The sequence below is a fragment of the Gymnogyps californianus genome, chromosome 2 (genome assembly GCF_018139145.2).
Source record: "Gymnogyps californianus isolate 813 chromosome 2, ASM1813914v2, whole genome shotgun sequence".
In the NCBI taxonomy this organism is placed as follows: Eukaryota; Metazoa; Chordata; class Aves; order Accipitriformes; family Cathartidae; genus Gymnogyps; species Gymnogyps californianus.
Window position 1 is genome coordinate 34,790,955 of NC_059472.1, and position 21,817 is coordinate 34,812,771.

Below are 21,817 nucleotides of genomic sequence, written 5' to 3' on the forward strand. Positions count from 1 at the left end.
AGGTATCTCAGGATGTGTAGGTCTCACTGAATATTTTAAGCAAGAAACACTTAGTGAATGGTTTACTTCACAGCTTTCACACCATTCAAACTCTGGACAGAGCCAGGAAATGAAGTAAAAAATGGATCAAAGTTTACTGACCCATAAATTGAAGAAAAGGGAAACTTTCAGATCAGTCCTTACTGAGTCCAAGTAATTCACCTCATCCTAAGTAGACTCCTCTCTGCTGTAGAGGCCTGAGTATGGGCTCAGAAAAGTTTGGAAAGGAAAAAAGTTAAATGATAACTGTTGTCAACTCCGGACAACAGCAGAAGAAAGGGAAGCCTTGTTAACAGCTCTGTCCTGGGAACAAGACACGCAAAGCAAAGCTCTGCCTTCAGCTGTGCCCTTCACCCTACGGTACGGCGGCGACTTCGGGGTAAGCTGTTTGCGTGATCTTACACCTTACAAAAACCTGTCTCCTCTTGTCCATGGGGGAACGTGGCACGGCAGCCACCAGTGCTGCAGTAAGTGGAAACCTTCGGTCATGCGCAGGAGAGAGCTTGAGGCCTTTGAAAGGTCTTTGCTTTATAAAGTTGTGGCTCCTGCGTTCTGCCTCGCAATCCTATCTGCTGGCATGTGTAATCATAACCCTTCAGCTGAAGATCTACACTATAAAAGTCTGCAATGCAAGCTACTGAATACATATGTTTATCTGTAAATGTCCATATTTAGATACAGAAATTCTGTTTCTACCTTTACATATACTGTAAATTTTCTGTAACATCTATAAGGCATTAAAACGTGTGCTTATGAAAAATAGAGCATATGAATGTCCGTGATTTCCAGGAGCTGTTAGTCTCTCCTACCTTTGGTACTTGCTGCTTAATAAACAGAACATTTCTTCTAACACCCCGAATAATTCAGGGCAGCAAAAATCTCAGAACACTTCATCACTAAAAACTGTTTTGAGGCTTCACTGGTGGTTGCTGGACACTGTGAAATGGGTACACGGGGATATCATACAATAAGACTGTTCCCTAGACCAGTAATACTATTTGAAATGAGCAAAATAGAAGAAGAAAAGTAGGTATTGGTTATCAGGCTCTCTGTCTGGTTTTTGACTGATATTTTAGATTAAGAGGAAACTGATTGCAACTCTATAACTTGGTTCAAACGTAAGCAGGAGCTGCTGTGATACTCCATCACGGACTGCTGCTGGAATGGTCTGTGGACTGAATGCAAGCACAGATGCTTTGCCATTGCCACTTGGATGTAATCGTGGCTTCTTGTCTCCAGCCATGACGCAGTTCTACTTCTTATATTTTTATTGACTCTTGATGATTTTGCTTTAGATGATTGCCAAACCAGCTATATTGAAACCAAGTTTTACATGGAGTATCTACATACTTGGGTGTGGGGTTTTTTGTTCAGTGTTCTGATACCCAATTTCAAAAACATCTTTACGTGTAAAGCGAGATTAAAAGCTTCACTTCTGCTAATTTTCATGCTTGGTATTTAGCAGCCTGAAAGAGGGTTGGTTTGTTCTGGTTTTTCATTTGGTTTTTTTCAGGCATTTGGAAACAATCTGCTAGACACAGCACGACCTAGCGGCCAGCGCAACATGCAACTTCAACACCAGCCCGTTCATTACAGAAAAATGTCTCAACTCACTAAGCAACCGCTGGCTGGGGGCTGAGGACGAAAAGAGGACATGGCATCTTAACATCATAAGGAAGGTACCTGTCCGAAGGCAGGAAGCATTTGTACACTGCAGCGGTCAGCTGTCTTTCACCATACAGTGGCACCAAAGCACCATGACGCCTGAAAGGATGCCAGCTCTCTTCCTAAGGACCAAATCTTATACTCCATCAAAATCTTACTGAAGGTCTCGGGCGTGGAGGCGCAGCAGAGAGGGAAGGTGGGTACTGAATGTCGGGCTGCCCAAGAGGCAGAAGCCACAGCAAAAGCTTTCGACGTGCTTTTCGTAACTGAGGAATAGATCAACCTGTTGGGCAACAACCATCCTCCTGCTTCTGAAGGAGACAGCTTGTGTAGCCTCTGGCCCTCGGACTCTGAGCAAGAGCTAAAAACACGCTGTGGGGTTGCAGTTACAGCTCTGGATGGCTAAATTCAGCCATACCATATCAGTGTAACTGGAAACATGTTCCACTTTGGATGTTATTCACATCAGCTAGTACCACATAACAAATTGTTAATCCTCTGGTTCAGCTTGGCGCGAATGGAGCAGAACATTAGGAAATGTCTAAAGATAATCAGAAAATAACAGGAGAATAAAAAACATTTCTCAAATTGATTGTACAAACAAGTTTTATTGTTAAAAGAAAAAAAAAAAACCAACACAACAGGGTTCCCAGATTCAATTGCTGTTTTATTTTAAATTGAGTACTGGCGAACTTCTGATTCTTGCACTTCAAAACTTCAAAACTTCTTATATTAGTTTAGCGCAGTCTGAAGGACTTAGCTTTTTCATAACTCAAGGCACAGCACCAAAATGCAGTCCTCAGCCTGACATCCAGTCAGGGTTATTCTGTGGATTAATCAGGATGCCTGATTCCCAGAGATTTTGTGCACATTGTCTGAGCATCTGATTACAGCAGTGCTATAAATGGATAAGACTATCCATCATGCAGCTTTCCAGATAGTACATGATGTATTCTACCTCAGGAAAATTAGTGTGCTTATTATTTCACAGCTCGGATTCCAGTTGCTTGCAAGAGGGATGTCCATGTTCTGAAATTATTTGAAACGTTTGTCGCATTCAGAAAGGGTCTTGTTTTACTATCATGGTGAAATTCAAGCAGATGACCATATTATTCTCAGAATCGTCAGAGAATCCTTGTAAAATAATGTTATAATTGCCCTAAAACAAGCAAGAAAAAAAAAAAAGAAAATTAGTGCATAATGCTGCCTGCTCTTGTCTAAGTAGCTGCTTGGAATGGTTCTGGTGATTTCTGTTAGGACTGAAAAAGAAAGATTCCCATTAGGGACTGTTATCATGGGTATATTCAGATATATGTGTACATAAAAAAAGAGTGCTCAACTTTCTTCTCATGACCAGGGTACTAAGGAACAGCAGTAGGCTGTGGTCCAGCTTGCACTTGTCAGGGTCCTCTCTCAAGCCAGAGTTCTGTGCTCCCGAGAGCACCTGCTCCCCCTTCTAGAGCTGTTCTCTTGAGTAACGTTTCTGACTCCACAAACGGGAATTAACTGAGCTGATACACCAGGCTGCATTCTGCAGCAATGGGCTTTTTTGTCCCCGCTGTGAGGCAATAACCTTATTAGCCCTTATAGCTTACATCCAGCAAGGATTCAGTCCTATCAACACTTCCATTTTCTGCTGACTTTCTGCCACCTTCTTGCCCCAATACCCATATGCAGACCGTAGGTAGTTGCAATAACAACCTCTGTATTTTACAGGCAGTCCTAGGGAAATCTTCCAGGCTACATACCACACAGCTTCTGACCAGTCTTGTAACAGATGTTGTTGTACTGGACAGTCCATCTTTTTGTCTTCAGCTATAAACATGTACTGGATATTTAACTGCTATTCAGCCTCAGTGGTGTTTACCAAAACAATAAATATAGATACATATGTATTATACAATATGTATAGATATACTATATATATGTAGATAATAAAAATATATTAAACCACGACACAGCATCACCCCAGGTTTAGCTGTTGTCTAGCTACCCATCTTCACATCCTCGCACAGACAGACCTTTGTAGGCACCAGGACAGAAGATAGCTTGGTGGCCCCTACTGAACCCAGGTCTTACCCTACCTTCTTTGACACCTGTAACCTTCCTCTTCTGGTATGGCAAACTGGGGATGAGCACTCAGGAGCTGAAGGGCTCTTAGGACTAATCTAAAGACTGGGAGGCTTGCAAGAGTTTCTAGTTTACAGCAAAGGCTATGGTTAGGGTTAGTTCCTGGTCTGGCAGAGTCCCGTCGGGAAGTGTCAGGTCTGCCATAAGCACCTCATCTACAGGAGGACTACTTGTGATAGAGGGCATTCTTGTCTACTACCAGCTCTGGGGCTAGAAGAGATGCTGGGCTGGATGGAGTTCAACACTGTTAGAGGCCCATGAGCTTTGAGTTGAGGGGAGGCTGGAGATTTTGTACCAGTAGGAGCTCCTTAGTGACATTTGTGGGATTAATAGGGACAGTAAGGGTCTTGGGAAGGCTCAGGCAGCTGATGAGGCAGGCGTTGGATGAGAGTGGGCTAACCTGTGGACTGGTGCTGCTCCTGGTTTAACGCCGGAGCATTGCTTTTACTTTTGGTATTGTTATGCCTCTTCCAATTTTTGAAAAGGGTTTCAGGGAGGAACAGACCAGCATGTGAAGAGAATGTAAAATAAAGAATGAAATGGACAGAAAGAATATGGACGGATTTACTCAAACAGGTAAAAGGAAACACAATAATTTACCAAACAAAATGGAATGATTAAGGTGACATTAACTGATATCTTTGGTCTTTTCTTTTATAAGATAAAGGAGGAATAATAGAGGTATAATAACCCGAGGACATCTAGCATTTCAGAGATGCTACCATCTGCAGTCATCACTTCAAGTATGAGAAAGTTTTCTGACATTTCCTTTTGCTGTTTTCTACAGTTCAGGTGAACATCTCTTTTCAGAAAATATATACATGTAAGTATGTGAATTTACTATTGTTATTTCTTTATATAAAATGCTGAAAAGTACCTTTGGAAACTTTGTTCTTGCACCTTTAATGTCAAATGCTGTTGCAATTGTTTCTGTAAAACAGAGATAATTATAATATAAATGGTTATTTAATCATAAAGCCATCAATCAAACTTCCTAAATAACTTCAAAGCAATATGGCATATCTCTCAGCAGCAGTGCCAATGCCATTTACTCTTCTAGTGATAAAGCCCTCACCTGTTTCTTCTCCCAGAGCTCTGCCTATTTGTCTAAACCACGATAGAAAATAGAAATTAACCACAATGCTCCTACAACATCTCCTACAGACCCGTCCTATTGTGATAACTCCAATAATTTAACTTGCAATAGTAGTTCAGCTGAATGATAACTGAAGAGAGATGATATTCATTTTTAAAGAAAGGAAAACTTGGATTGCGTATTTTGACCTCCTTACAGGTCTTTTTGGCCTTTAGTCTGACATCCTGCCTGAATTCTCAGGATCTGAGCCTGTGTCATGTTAATGTTGGTTAGCCCCTACAACAGGATTGACTCTTATCTAATAAAAAAAGCATTATACATGGGTGTAGAGAATCTCTCTAAAAACCCATCCAGACACTTATCTAAATAAACTGTGGTCTGGATATTAGTAGTGCCCCTAGCTCCTCTCAAATTTTCAGTACAGTCCAGTCAAATGTAGTCTTTCCATGCCATTTTAGAGATGTTAACAATAAAAGTGTCATAATGAGATGAAGAATATTAGTAATCCTAATGTATAGAGATGGAAACTGCAGTACAAGGATGTTAAAGCACAGAATTTGGAAATTCTCTATGTTAGTGGGGTTCTGACACTGGAGAACTGCCTGCTCTGAAGTCTGCTGCCTGACAAGCAAGCTGAATTGGTCTAGATTGCGGAGAGAAAAATCTGTCTGCATAGGCTGATCAATTAGTCTTTTAAGAAATCTGCTTAGTGGTGAGAAAGGGCTGGCAGGATATGGCCCTGTTGTGGAGGGAACCTGCCAGGCAAGCGAAAGGCACCGTATATTTTCCACAGCGACCTCCTTTCAGCATTCCGCACACTGAGTATTCATCGTCGGCTCCGCTGCAAAGGACTTCTTTCCAGTGTAATGCTTTGGCACCATCATACCAGACATTGAAGACAATCTTCAAAAAGGTGATGTCACTTCCTAGTTAAGACATTGCAAGTAAGAAAATGGTAGCTGGTGGGGAGGAAAAACTTATATGCAGACACGCTATTTAGATAAAAACTAGTTTTCCCTGAAATACAATATTTTTTAAAGACTCCCCCCAAAACTAACAAAAATACATATCTTGAAAACTGTTAGTTCCAGAAAAACAAAAAGCTGGTTTTCAACAAAAAACATCAGTCTTAAAAAATATTTGAGCGAACAATTTCAAAATCTGTTTTAATTTCTTCAGCAAAGATAACAGAGTTCACTCAGCTCCACAGCTAACCCAAATGAATGCTCAGATGAGGACTCTGTAGTTTTACGCAGGTGTTGCAAACAAACTGTCCTGAATGCTGGTAGCCATCATCAGAATATCCTTCTAGGGAAGCAAACTTAGTCCAACTCCAGAGTTTTTACTCAGAAGGTGATGTTTATGATACAGCCATTTCATAAGTAACTCAGCTTGCCAGCTTAAAGCTGGGTTTAAAGATTAAAGTTGGGTTTGCATATACAATCCAGTACCATCTCCAGCTTCTGGAACATGCATATTCTTGGTAGCCTAATGATATTTTCTCTCCTTAAAAAGACTTGGATGTTCTTCAGGCCAGAAGAGCTTGTGTGGTGCAGATCTTCTCTGCTTCTTCCAGACAAATGCAGGTGCATCTAAACTGTCTCAGATTTGCATGTACAGTGCCAGTTAGCGTGCAGAGCTCTGGTGACTGCTCCAACAAGTAAAACTCAAACACTCTTATTTCCACAAATCATCATTTCTGTCCATCACTATAGTTTATCTATTCCATTTTTAATCACAGAAACTGATCTCCTAAATCATTTGGCATTTAGGATGAAGTGTCAGCTTTTTGCTTGTGTTCATTTTTTGCATTTGCAGAATGTAATTGTCTAGTCAAGAGGGACTCACTTGGAATCCAGGTAAGAGCAGCCTTCCAGGCGGATTTGTTCATGATGCTGCAAGGTGTCAGATTAAACATGAAAGCATGAGCTGTAGAATCTACAGGAAAAAAGTATTTCATGTTGGTAGTGTGAATAGGCTTTTCCAGGAAAATAATAAAAATATACATATATACACACTCACAATAAACACATACACTTTTTAAAATGTATTTAATATAAGGTATTGTCGTGGTTTAACCCCAGCCGCCAACTAAGCACCACACAGCCGCTCACTGCCCCCACTCAGTGGGACGGGGGAGAGAATCGGAAAAAAAAACCTCGTGGGTTGAGATAAACCAGTTTAATAGGACAGAAAGGAAGGAAAAATAATGATAATGATAATAATAAAATGACAATAATAATACTAAAAGAATTAGACTATACAAAATAAGTGATGCACAATGCAATTGCTCGCCACTTGCCGACTGATGCCCAGTTAGTTCCCGCGCAGTGATCCGCCCCTCCCAGCCAACTCCCCCCAGTTTATATACTGGGCATGATGTCATATGGTATGGAATAGCTCTTTGGCCAGTTTGGGTCAGCTGTCCTGGCTGTGTCCCCTCCCAGCTTCTTGTGCCCCTCCAGCCTTCTTGCTGGCTGGGCATGAGAAGCTGAAAAATCCTTGACTTTTAGTATAAACATTACGTAGCAACAACTAAAAATGTCAGTGTGTTATCAACATTATTCTTATACTAAATCTGAAACATAACACTATACCAGCTACTAGGAAGAAAATTAACTCTATCCCAGCCGAAACCAGCACAAGACCCCTTGGCAGCAGTCTTTGAACTCCCAGGGGTTGGTGGACAGCAAGGTAAAAAAACAATTATGTTCAGTGAGCTCTCGGGCTTCTTAATGCTACGAGCCCCATGGTAAAGGAAATTCCAACGTTTTTCTCTTTAAATCTAAAAACATCAGTGTGTTATCAACATTATTTTCCTGCTAAATCCAAAACACAGCACTATACCAGCTACTAGGAAGAAAATTAACTCTATGCTAGCCGAAACCAGGACAGGTATATACTATAAAATTGTCTAATACAAATATCCATAGTAAATATTAAATTATATTTTTAATTATTTATATGCTTAGACGGTAAAAATAATATCATATTTCTTTAAGTAGCAAGAAAAGTCAATTATTTGGTTGATGATATTTTGCACACAAAACTGAGGCAAAAGTACCTTTATTTCTCTTTTGAAGTTACACAAACTTTTTGTTAGCATTAAGCCAGCATGGTTGTCTGCTGAAAATATCCCCTACTTATGCTAACCATGGAATCTATATAAACTTGCTGGCAACAGCTAAAAACGTTTTTAATGTACCAGCATATTTTCCAGGATAATGTAAATGAGCCTTTGAGTAGATTTGCTTTGTGAGCGACCCACCTAGCACTGTACAATGCACAGTGTCAGATGCAGTGAGATAAAGCATCATACAACCTGTATCTAATCAACTTTAGAGCCCACTAGCTGATATTTTAATTTTTAAAAAAATCATTCAGCGACAGCTTTGGAAGGATTTCCAGTCAGTGTTTTTATTTTTATTTTTATTTTAGGAAAGAAGTCTGTTCAATTCAGCTGGCTTCTGCCCTCCCTAGCGCGCTCGCGCTGAAGAAGCCCCCTGCTTGCCGCGGGCCTGGAGGCCGGGTGGGGAAGGGGTGCTCCCCGCGCTAACCCAGCTAGCGAACGGGACGGCAGGGTGATTTACAGCGAAGGGTTCTGGCTTGTGTTTCGGGGATTAAAGCAAGGGGCGTGCAAAGGGAAACTGTCTGGCCCTTGGTAACCAGCAGTCACCTTCTCATCTCGGGTACAACTACGCACGGGAAATTACGACAAGAAAAAGGTGGTTGCAAAGGTTTGGTTTGCAAGCTTAAGTACCGCCACTTTTACCCTTGTTAAATTTTTAACATGAGTGTTAATGTAAAGCAAAGTACCCAAAATAAACATCCTCTCCTGTGCCTCAGTTTATATAGCTATTTTACAGGTGACACACACTAGTAATGCACACAGATTTTCAAAAGACATGGGCCTTTCCTTGCGAAATACCTCCTCAGAAGCCCATCTTCTGGCCACTGAGTCTGCACGGGCACACTGAGCCTGTTCAACACAGACATCAGGGAGGTGCCAAGTTGTTGCAGAATCGACCAAAAAACTCAGTGAACAACATAGATCCAGCGGCCCACGACACAGACACGGCAAGAAGGGACACACTATGTTGTCCCAGAGCCTGACTGATCCTCCAGCCTGGCAGAATATCACATTCCCCCTTTTTTTCCATATACTTAAAGCTTTTCATTGTAATATATTGGTTAAATCAATGTGGATAATTTATACAATACAGTACTTGCAAAACAAGTTTAAATCCCTTATCTTCTAGTTTTTCCTGAATCAAAACATGCCTGCTTTACTTGGGGGTAAACTTCTCTCTTAGCTGCTGCACCTAGCAATGTGGTAATACTTACGCCTATGCAGTACAATTCTTACAATAGGGTAATTAATAACAGAAATATACTCCAGCTGAACTTCTTTGTCTTTTTCCGTATTCATCAAAGAAACAAATTTGAAAGAAAGTTCACATTTCCTCAGACTACAGTAATTATTGTGCAAACACCAGAAAAGAAAAGAATAAGCTATTTTTTACTTACCACAAAAAGTATATGACATTTCTAGGTCTGATGACGTACAAAGAAATTCACTGACTCCAGGGGCGAATAAAATAAAAAAAAAAAGTCCAAACATAGTTACTTATTTTGCTCAGTGTTCGATGGAATAAAACTTCGTTTTGGTGAAAGAGGAACAAAAATTCAGCACAGTCATCCTCAGTCACATGTCTTCAGGGGATATTTGGTTATTTTGTCAAATTCTCTGCAATCTTAATTAATCCTACTGCAGCACTATCAGTTATCACCACAATAAATGTTGTGAAGAAAAAGAATTTCTGCCTTTGTTATTACAATTTCCCCAGACAATGCAGCTCAAGCCACGAGTGAAAAATGAAAGAGAAAACCGTGTGAAATGGGGAAGTGAGGAGAAGTAAAACTATGATTACCAGAAGCACGTAAAGGGCAAGTTTAGTTGACTCATCAGACGTAACATTTGTTAAGGCATAATTTCAAACACTCACAGAGTTTCCTGTACATACTAAAAAAAGAGAAAAAAGCCACAAATGATGAAAACCAAGTCCACTCTTTCATTGATATGGTAGTCAATAACTCTCACAGGTTTTCAGAATTAATTTCTTACAAAGCTCACCATGCTTTAAGAACACACCGGCACTCCAGAGGAGTGTAATTAGATAATGTATTTCCAAATGGAGGTAAGTATGGGAGCTGAATGCAACTGTCTGACATGTTATTGAGTAGAACCACTGATGTCCTGCACGATGTCAGCTACCATCTCCAAAGCTGTATCTATCACAGTTATACTTCTTAGTGAAAGCAATCTTAAAAATCCATAAAATTACAACTGATAAGTCCCACGTCTGCCTCCCAGCCTCCCTCTGTGACCTTCTTCCATGCTCTTCCCCGCAGTCTCTGCTGGAGAAGCTGCGCTGCACAATTTGCCCAAGAGCACGGAGCCCAAAACCCGACTGTTGTGCTGGTGCAGTGCACAGGCATGGGTCCACGCGGACACCGAACACGAGACAATTAATAACATAAGTTGTCAAATTTTGAGTGGGATGTTTCTACAAGAACACAGAATCTACCTGTCACAACTGAAGATTGATTCGGAGCCTGATTTTAACCTGGGGCATTGAAAACAGTCTAGGTTGCAGATTTTGGTACTCAAGTTTGAAACACTAAAACAAAAACTCTTAAAGCACTTTTGGTATTAGATGCACCCCCTTATTTCTGTCTGTTAGTGCAATACACAAAGAATAACATATTTTGCCTGTATCTGCTATATCAATTCTGTGGACTAAACTGGGTCAGCTTTTACCACACAAACCCAGCAATATTGCTAGTCCCAACTACAGAAACAGATCCAAAAAAGTCTCATACCTCATTCAAGAGAGCACAATCACCATCTAACTGACAGGAAACACAATTACGTTTTTTTGTCTGAATATAATAAAATATGGAAACTTACTGAATTTATGGAAGAATGACTTACAGAACTTAAATTATTTTCTCATGAGTTACCTTCTTGATTTGTATGTATGTCTGCAGGCTCCTCTTAGATCAGAAATTGTATTTTTTACGAAAAAGAAGCAGTATATACAATAGGTATTTAGTTTTGTGCTAAGCAGGAAATTCAATAAAAATTACTTACAACAAATATAACTTAAATTGTTCTGACTCTCCCCACTCCCCATCACAGTGTCTAAAAGCTTTTATTCTCACAAATTCTGTGCACACCAGGGTAATATTTTACATATTATAAAGGTAAAGTAGCAAAAGATTAAGAAATTGGTTTTCAGAAATCTGAACATGTAACACAAAAGATAATTTAGGAATAGCGACATGCACAAAAACGTGACTGATTGTGCCCAGAAGATGGGGGGAGTTCACAGACTAGTTAAGGAAGGTGAGAATTCAATTAAAAGTAGCTAAAAGTACCAACTAATGAGCTAATACATGTAATAATTCACAAAATAAGATAAAAATTTGAAAATTTAATATGGCTAGAGAATTCTCTTCAGTATTTCCAAATCTTTCCACAAACCACAATAAGAGTCCCACTGGCCCGACAGAGTTCAAGACTGAAAGACACTTCTAACATTTGGCTTTTAAGTGGGAATTCAAAATTATACAACTTTCCTGACAGATCTCCAGAGTACGTACATCACACACAGATTTTTGCTGTTGTTTAATAGGATGCCATAAAACATACAAACCCTTTGTGATCACAGCAATAATACAGTTCTGTTTCAAAATGGCCAAATTTTGCTTAAAAATAGTAAAATATGTAGTGAAATTGAAATAAATCGGGAAGGCTGTAATAGCTGTAAAAAAAAAAAAAAAATGGAGTAATGAGACAGCCACTAAGGAGTGATGAAGCAGCCACTAAAGAAGAGCTAACTTGTGCATGTACAGTCAAAAAAAGGTTCCTTTCAAGCACAATGCCATCGCCACTGATGTGGAGGGAGTCAAACCAGCGAGAAGCCAAGGCAGGCTCTCTGCTGAGTCTTCTGTCAGTCCAAAAGTCACAGGTCAGTTTGAAGTAGGCGTGAGATGGCACTGACTGTACCCTATGGACATATACGATTACCCGGCTGAAATCGTGTCTGTCCCTCTGTGGCCAGACTTGTACTTTGCTGCACAGTGCGTTGGGTGGCTGACGGACTCATGGGCAGACTGGAAAGAGCGCTGCAGGTTCACAAGATCTTATGTAAAAGCTCTTTTAACATAAACGAAGACAAGCTCTCTGCTGAACTCTGTGACTTTCTAGACCTGGTTCAAGAATAGGTGTTTTTTTCAGATACTTGCTGCAGTAAATGATATAGATGAGGAATGAGTCCCCCCTGGTGGCTTAGACAGACAGACGCATGGGGAAACCTCTGTATCCTCTCCCGTTCCTTACTGCACTTTTATTGCACAAGTCGAGACTATTCCAATGCTTGAAAAAATCAGCATAACTAGGCTCCATCTTAAAAGGATCTGGCTGGCTAATGGGAAAATAGGAACAATAAGTGCTACTGGTATCAGGGCTAAAATATCACTTATGACCATGATTATGAAGTCTACAACCTGGACCATTGTGTCTGGTCAAATTGTCCTTAAATCAAAATAACTTCAATCATTTTTAAATCTTCAGCAAATTCAGTTTTAGATGCTTGTGGCTTTTGATGCCCGTATCGATACCATTCGTAGAAGTGACCTCTTGTGATGTTCACCGAAGCCCCAAACTAGTGCACTAGAGGTGTGAGGCGTCTGCTCTGTGCCTTTCAAGTCTGTATGAAGAAGGTCACTGGAGAAGAAGGATATAAACTTCCATATATTTTATTTTTACTAAATACTCTCTCTTTACTATAATCTTTTTCTTATGTACTCTGATCCAGAAGGAAGGCGAAAAGGAGAGAAAAAGAAGTGGAAAGAGCTACACAATAGTGTTACTTCACTAGAGTTTTGTGATAATTTACTTCATTTATTTTGAAATCCTTTGCAACTACATTTAGTAGGGACCTACTCTCGTATCCAGTTAACAGTAGATAAAATAAATCCAAGTCTAGAGAATTTAGGACTTCATACCTATGACTTTTCATTTTGTCTACATCTGAGATGCTGAGTAGAAGTTTAACTCCAAGCATCCTCACCAATTTGTGGTTAAAATCCTTAAACTAATTTATGATATTTTTATCTTCTTTCTCAATACATCTAAAAAGTGCTTAACTTACTTGTGATTGCTTTTCAAAATAATCACTTTGTATTTGGATTGTTGGCTGCAGATGAGTACTTTGACCAGATAAGCACTTATAAGTCACTGAAATCTCCCTCAGGAAAGATTTATAATATATGTTATCATAATATCCCATCACAGAAAAATAAATAACAGTATACCAGTACAGCAGAGGAAAGTACTCCTTCTCAAAGTGTTAGTCAGACAGAATTAAAAATTATGTCCTAGTTCTCGGCATGTACCAAAACCTCACATTAATGGAAAACTCTTTTAAGATGTTAAACACATTTATTCAATAAAAGAAAGAGGCAATAATAATTTAATTTTCCTTGCAGGCACATTTGTGACAGTTTTTGAAGTAGATCTTTTTGCAGCTGGAAGCAGACATGTTTATTACTTCTGATCCTGGCTTTAGGGTTGCTGCTGAAGACACTCCAATATAAAGGGGCTATATATAAGGCATGTATTCACAGAACAAAAACACACTCAGCAATCAACATGAAGAATAGAAAATTGTAGCAATTCATGGATAAATCTCTCTTCTCAAATCCTCTCATCCTATCTTTGACAATGTTTACAGTGGAAGTAGAAAATCATGCCCAGGGGTACTAGAAAGAGGCAGAGGATTCAGCTCCTCTACATGCAGCTGATGAAGTGCTTGAGAGTGCCAGGGGAGTCCGACCCAAGAGCAGTGCACCAGCACATATCCAGTGGTGAGTTGGTAGCATTTGAGTAAGAAAGCAAATAGTTGTGGAAAGAAAGAAAAAGTGATGTGCATTATTCTGCATATATTTTTTAAATGCTGTATGCACTTCAGCTTAGTGGTTTGATTTGAATATATCACATTAAACCACTGGAGACTATTAAAGTGAAGCAAATATACACCAGGTGGTATCCCGTGGAAACAATTATGTTGGAAAAAACTCTCTGCCTGTTGCCAGTAGGCTTATGGTTTACTCTTTCCAAGCCAAGTTTAGGATTAAAGCTTATAGTTATACTCTAAAGTATACATTAAATCATTAAAGTTGTCAAAAAGAAGAGAAAGCAGAGGGTGAAGGGAGAAGAAAGGGTTGTGTCCTACCTGAGGCTGACAGAAAGCACACCACAGCAACGCTGCCCACCCTGGTATTCCAGAAATGGAGACAGCTGGACATGTTTTGTGGCTGTTTTCTCTTGTTCTCTGTTCTTCCCTGCTTAAAATAGCTGCTTGCTGTGGGATAATCTTATTATAGTGGATCCAACTCCTAGCTAGCACACTTGTCCCATTTCCCAGGGGGGCTGCAGCAGGCTATGTTGTACATGGGGGCACGAAGAAATTCGTAGTATGACCACAGAACTACAGAGCAATCAAATTACAGCAGCTTACCAAGTTTCCACCTATTAAGTCATACTGAGCAATTGTAATAATTCACATGTGTGCTTTTAATTTTTACAGCACAAACAGAATTTCATGAAGTTTCCATCACCTAAATTAGGCCCTCACAGTACCATGCAAAAATCTACACGGATTTTCTTCATCTTTGCTAATGCGATGACTTTGGTTTGTAATAAAGCAAGCTCCAGTGAAATTAGTTACCTTTTAATTCTAGAGAGTGTGGTTAAGAGTGTGAAGTACCTTAGAGCTTTAAAGATTTCCCTTTGAAGTATCAAAAGGGGATAATTTTCTCATCAGAATTTTTTACATTTTCAAGAAAAGGCTGAGGGTTGTGGGCTAATTTAATTTAAAAAATAACATTAAAGAATGACAAGAAGCATTGTACTTCATAATTAAGAACAGATAGGGACTAATGAATAATATTGTGGACAAAGCCAAAAACTTGAGAAAAAGGGGGAGGGACACCGGCAAGAAAATAGCATGTACTCAAAGGCTGAAAAGAAAAATTTGCATGTATCCTGTCTGTTTTCCTAGGGAAAAAAGCCGTCATCTATGACCTTTTGTGCAAGCTCTTAAGGCTGGACTGGGATAGGAATCACGTGTCTAGGAAAGAGGTTTGAGTCATTTCATATGTTCCTGCTCTTCACACCAGATTGGGTGAAACTGGTACCAGAGCTGCTAGGGACAAGCGATTGGTTGGTACTGGAAAGGCTGCAGGAGCTGGCAGCCTTCATAGTAGGTGTAGCCTTGCAAATAAGACAGCTTGTAGATCACATATTTTAGAAGACTGGGCTTCTGCATCAGTATTTCCTTCAGAATCTCCACATGTATGAGCACATTCTCTAGGTCTTATAAATTAATTGTTTCTTCCATGTCATACACAAGCTACCTACACCCAAAGAAACATCAGCAACTTCCAGGGATGAAAATGTTAGCAGCTAGTAATACTCCTGCAATTAGAACTGTTTTTCACCAAGTGTATAAAACTGAAGAAAAATAAACTAGAATAAAATAGTAGTTTACAAAATCAATACGATTGTGAAGGATGAGGAGCTAAGATAACCAGGCTTTGGGAATTACTTGACAGCAATCTATTTACTGAAACACTCACCCCACAGTCAATTCTCTGGCAGGATTTGTTAGCAGCAAGAGGGCTTGTTTTGGTTTATGCACATTTCCTAACTTAGAAGGACACCAAGCATCTCGGAGTTTCCCACTTGGAAATGCACTCAGTGCACTATGAAGTATCTGTATTAAGACAGACTGTTCAGAACCCAAAGTAAAACAGAAATGCATCTAGAAGTCTTTTGGGATTACATTTCCATTCCTTGATTCTGTTTCTAACGTGAAGAACAAACTACAGTTGTTTGAATTCTAGTCTCTACTGCTCTCAACAAGTTCCAGGGATCTAAACCAGCCACATATGTGCAAGTATACTCGAATACCGTGTTCAATTTTGGGCCCTTCACTACAAGAAAGACATTGAGGTGCTGGAGCGTGTCCAAAGAAGGGCAACGAAGCTGGTGAAGGGTCTAGAGAACAAGTCCTACGAGGAGCGGCTGAGGGAACTGGGTTTGTTTAGTCTGGAGAAAAGGAGGCTCAAGGGAGACCTTATTGCTCTCTACAACTACCTGAAAGGAGGTCGTAGCGAGGTGGGTATCGGTCTCTTTCCCCAAGGAACAAGCGATAGGACGAGAGGAAACAGCCTCAACTTGCACCAGGGGAGGTTTAGATTGGATATTAGGAAAAATTTCTTCACTGGAAGGGTTGTCAAGCATTGGAACAGGCTGCCCAGGGAAGTGGTGGAGTCACCATCCCTGGAGGTATTTAAAAGATGTGTAGATGTGGTGCTTAGGGACACGGTTTAGTGGCGGACTTGGCAGTGTTAGGATTACGGTTGGACTCGATGATCTTAAAGGTCTTTTCCAACCTAAATGATTCTATGATTCTAAGTATTCACTGTAAGTAAAAACTGCAAAAAAAACAAATCTGAGAATCCTGGGATTATACACAAGGACAGGCAGAGGTGGAAACACTAACAGGGATGGGGCCAAAGCCATACTTACTTGGCAACCATAACAAGTATTATGATTTTAAGATTTACAACTTGGTTGTTTCCCAGGTTGAGTTTGCCAGGTTAGCAGCAAACAAGGTAGAAGCAGGTAGAATATTGTGCACCTCTAGTATGTTTGGTCTGCCTTTCTTTACTATAAAAGTACTATTAAAAGAAAATTATGGAATTATCATTATTTTAAAGTTGCACATTGGAAGTATAAAATACTTTTCTGAGACTACATCATGGCCAGAATCATCATCTATCTTCTGGTAGAAATCTGGATTTTTAAATTTTTTTAAAATCATCTATGTGTCAGAAAGCCACCTACTAGCTTAACTTGCATTTCACTGCCAGAAGACAAACAGATAGAAGAAATCATGTTTAACTTCCATACTTTTTTTGAGAAACTTAGCCACTGGCATGGAAATCTCTTACTATTGCTGCTTAAATCTGAACCGGTCAAATCTCAATTTTAACAGTGAAAATTTTCTGCAGTCAGAAGGCTGAGGATTTTGATATTGCTCAAGGGGTACCTAAATATAATTTTGCGGCCTTTCCTTTACCTTCTCTTGCAAACTCTATTTCCTGTTCTCCCTGTATTTGCACTTAAAGATGAAGTTAACTTCATCCGCAAGCACAAAAAGAAGAGAGTGAAGGCATCAGACATGGAAAGAATGGAAAGATTATTTTTAATTAGGTGTAAAACATCAGTTCAATAAGGACAAGTAGTACAATCAGGTGATCAGAATTGCTTGTTACTGGCCTCACGTCTTCAATATCATTTATGGAATTTTTTTTTTTTAAAGTTATTGTTACCTATGAAGTGATACTGGTTTAATGGGGCTAGATCAGGCCTTTAAAATTATAGCTGTGCCACACAAAAGAACTGCCTCAAAAACACCTGGATGAGATGATTTGCTTTTTAATTACTCAGCAAGTACATCGAGAGCAGTTTCAACAGTCAGAAAAACAACATTTAGAAACACTGATGTTTTAATATGACCTATAGTGTCATCCTATGACAGGAAACTGAAATAATAGTCTTGGAAGACATTTAGACTTTTAAATACATTTTTTCAGCTAGAACTTAGGAAACATCTGGAAAGGTAGCTATAATTATTTTCTCTTTATTTGCAGTATCAGGATCACTTAATTAGTAGCAAGCATCAGATTTACTTATTACAAAGGGCACTGCTAATACAAAAGGATTAATTTGAATTTTGCTTTTTTGTTTTTAATTCAGTAATTTTTAAGCCTCAAAATATTTAGGCCCTTCATTATTTGAAAACAAGTATCTGTCAGTTTACATGACAAACCTCTCCTCGGGCTAAAAACATTTACATCCAATTTCTGCATACTCAGAATGCAGAACTAACCAGTCTAGTCATACAAAAAGATCTAATCCTCTTTTCACTTGAGCTAAAGCCTTTGCAGCGCTAAAAATCAAGAGGTATATTTTTTAAAGGCACAAGATGTAAAAAGTACTCTACAGGAGTTTGCTTCCTCACCTTACTCATAAATGCTGACAGAATCCATTTTAACCACTAGCTGCTAGTATTTTCTTTAAGTCAGTTCAAATAATACAGCACCTGTTTTCAACGGGATAGTCACAGAGCAAATCTTATGCTAAGGTGCTTCCCCCCGCCCAACAAAAGAGAGGCTTCTTGTTCTCCACCTCTGGGGACAGGCTTGCTCGGAGTGGGACTCTAGCTTAAGAAACCATTTAGTAGCTGTGAGTAGCTAGAGATTATTGCAACGCAGCCATTCCCCCTATCTTCTCCAGAGGCGTGCAGGCCTCTAGAAGGAGGCTGTAGCAGGAACTAGCAACAATACCTGTCTGCTTTCTGACAACTCCTCCTGGCTACTGATGCTTTCACAAAGGGAAGTGAAAGCCATCTCCACTCCCTTTATACCGCCAGCAGCATTGATGAAAAGGCCCACTCTTTTTGGATTAAGTACAATTAATCTTTAAGGCTTAAAAGCTTAACTATGTACTTGACAGGTAATGAGTATTGATGATTTTTCTTATATGAATGGTTCCTTTTGAAATGGAGATGGTGAGATTGCCACGCAGCCCATGCATTTTACAGTTCTCCTGGAGAGTTAGCAATAAAAACCAAGCCAAGAACAAACAAGCACAAGACAGATCTAAGCTTTTTTTTTTTTTTTTACTATGTTTTGTGTCATTAACTCTGAAGAAACCCTCACATTGTTTACAAGTTTAAAAAAAATTGGTTTTTTTTTTTATACATTCCAAAATGCATTTGGGGAACTCTAGCTATCTGATACTTAAGAAAGTAATAGAATTTTACATTCTTTCACATATATAGCACTGCACCACGAACAATGATAGTGACATTCATTGTCTTCTAGTTATTTCCTTTCACCACCTTCCTTTTCCTCCTCTAAGTTAAAATAAAAAGATTTGTCATAGCCCATGAGATGGTTGTAATCCTGAGGATTTGGGAAAAGTGTCGGATTAACAAGCATTGATTTCGTTTTAGCATAAAATGTTGTAAACATCTTGGTGATGTCTGGAATCTTTACATCTTTCTGGTGGAAAACAGTCGCTTTTTCTGCCAAGATCGCATTGTATGTAATGGCTGTATATGTGTCCATTTCATCTTTATAATAGAGTCGAATCACATAGCCTTTTGTAAGGATATGCAAAGTAACCGGTGTTACAAATGTAAAAAACCCAATCAACCCATAAAATGCAGCTTGTATAAGCAGACTTTCAAATCCAATACCAGTTTTGAGCATGATGTAGGGCACCATAAACAGGTTGAATATGCTGGTGGAGTAAGAGAAAAACCTCACACCTACATAAAACAAAACAAAAAGAAAATGAAGGTTAATACTTATGAGTAAAATTTTCTCTATAATTACGTATGTTCTGCTACTATATATTGATGGCGTTACTTGAAGAGCTGAAGTTAATGAAAATCCACTTCCCTTTTTTTTTTAAGCTCACAAAGAAACCACTGCAAGTTCAACCCTGTCTTCTTGCCACTGTTCTGCTTTGTTTATATATTCATATTGAGTTTATCAAAGCTGGCAGCTGGCTCTATTTCTATGATGAAGTCAGCTACTAATTATTATGCACACCTATGAAGTTTTTACTTCACAGATAGGAAACTGATTTCAAAAGAAACTTGACTCCAGTCATGGACACACATAACGGTAATCATCACAGATATGACTGGGAATTTCTCTCTTCATCAACAACTAATGTTGATGTTTAGTGTGCATTACAAAAAAGCTTGCTTGGTCCCCCAACCACGCATAACTTGAAAAAACCTAGGTTATTCAACATTAACAAGTACTCCACAGGCATCTTGTGTGCAGCTTGAAAGACGGCAGCCAGTGTTGTGGATCACCCACAGTCCTTAAGCCACCATGAGAACCAGGAGCCTAAGACACTGTGATAATTAAGTATGTTAAGGGATACTTGCTCCTTCTTTAAGGCACATTTCAAAAATGCGTATCAGAAAACATCCAATGGATTACTTTTCGCTAGGTCTTTGTAACAATAACTGGTCAAAGAAAGATCAACAAAGTCTCATTACAGATAGTGCATTTCATCATAGTATCTGTCTACTTCAGAAACGTTTCAGTAACATTTGAAAGTATACAGAATGTAAATAGCAGTTACAGCTAGTCTTTGTTTGCTACTGGGTTGTGTAATGCACTCCAAAGGCTGCAGGAGAAACAGAAGGAGGCTGAGCGGTTACAGAGATGCACAGTACCTACAGAACTCCTTGCACACCTAAGTGTATAAGCAGAAACCAGGCACCACCACATTTTTTTACTGTACAGAGGATCCAGGTTTTAGTAGAGTTGGAAAGAAGAACATTCACTTTTATAATGCTGCATTTTAAAATTATTAAACACTGTTCAATAAAAAAAAGCAATACAAATCACTTCAAGTCACATACCTAACACTGCCTTTGCCAAATTTCCTTTATAAACTAATCTTCCGTGTTCTGGGTGTTCATGAGGGGAGGATGTGCAGAGGCTGCGAACAGCCACTCCTTGAAAAGATGTAACCTGAAAGGTGAAAGCAGTACATGGCCAAGCAACATCAGTAACAATCTACACTTTATATATATATATACACACACATATACATACATGTATATATACACACACAAAGTTTCTCCTTGCCCTGAACCTACTCCCAGCATCTTAAATTCGGGATTAAAGTTAGGTTATACTACAAAGCACGCCACAAACAAACTCCAACTAATATATTGTTTGACTGTTTTAATGATCTTCCATTTAGATATCCCAAATTATCATTAAATATTTGCAACCCCGCTGACGAGTATTAAGCTTGCAATCATTTTACATACGGCTTTGCAGGAGACATTCACAGCCCCCGCGCCTGCCAGCTCTCCGTTTGATCTCAGGGATGCCCTGAGGGGAACCGCAGTTCCCTCCTTAGATTCGCATTTTTCGCAAGGAAAAAAGCCGCGAATCCGAGGACCGCCGCCCTCCCCTCGGCCAGCTCCTCCCGGGGAGCGGGGCCGCATCCCCTCACCGCCACCCTCCACACAACCTGCTGGGCCCCCGCGGCGGCGGGCAGGACCGCCCGGCGGCGGCAGGCGGCCGGGAACCCGCGGTAAGCGGCGCCCCGCAGCCAGGCGGCGGCGGAGGCCGGGGGGGCGGCGCGCCGGCAGCCGGCAGCCCGCAGCAGCAGCAGCAGCATGTCGGGCCGCGTCCCGCAGCGGCCGGCGAAGGGAGAGCGGGGCGCGGTGCACCGAGGCGGCAGCCCCCGCCGCCTCGCAGCCCCGCGCTTTGGTTCCGCCGGTAGGAAGGGTCCGGCCGACTCCACCGCGCCCCCGCCAGGCTGCCGCCGGCGGCCTCCGCCCGGCGGTGCAGCACTCCGGCCCCGCGGGTGATGTGGGTTTCTTAGACGGATCCCTAAGGATGCCGCTGGCATTGCATTCGTGGGGACAGCCGGGCGGGGGCGAGACCGAAAGCGTACGCCCGCACATTTAGGACCCGCGTCCAGCGAGTTTCGGACTTCGCCTGCCGCGGGCGCCGCCCGGGAAGGCAGGCCCTCGGCCACCTCGGCTCCCGCCAGCCCCGAGGCAGGAACCGCTGCCCGGGCAACCCCGGCTCAACACGTGTCCTGCGCCGCGCTCCTAACATGGCGGACCGACACCTGTTCCCCCCCTGGAACTACGCGCCCCAGCATGCACCGTTCCTCGCCGCATAGCATGCCGGGAG

General features: G+C 40.6%; 2 protein-coding genes across 2 annotated transcripts; both read right to left on the reverse strand.

Moving 5' to 3' along the window:
* Positions 1–2,683: 2,683 nt before the first annotated feature.
* On the reverse strand, positions 2,684–9,629 carry LY96 (lymphocyte antigen 96). The gene is given in 7 exon segments (XM_050892805.1): positions 2,684–2,863; positions 4,712–4,764; positions 5,728–5,856; positions 6,779–6,868; positions 9,458–9,559; positions 9,562–9,613; positions 9,615–9,629. Coding segments are annotated over 7 exon segments (543 nt in total). The 3' UTR covers positions 2,684–2,761.
* Positions 9,630–17,286: 7,657 nt separating this feature from the next.
* On the reverse strand, positions 17,287–21,527 carry TMEM70 (transmembrane protein 70). The gene is made up of 3 exons (XM_050915690.1): positions 21,144–21,527; positions 20,521–20,632; positions 17,287–19,404 (listed from the first exon to the last, which is right to left on the reverse strand). The coding sequence occupies exons 1-3, from the start codon at positions 21,525–21,527 to the stop codon at positions 18,956–18,958; spliced, it is 945 nt and encodes a 314-aa protein (XP_050771647.1). The 3' UTR covers positions 17,287–18,955.
* Positions 21,528–21,817: the final 290 nt, after the last annotated feature.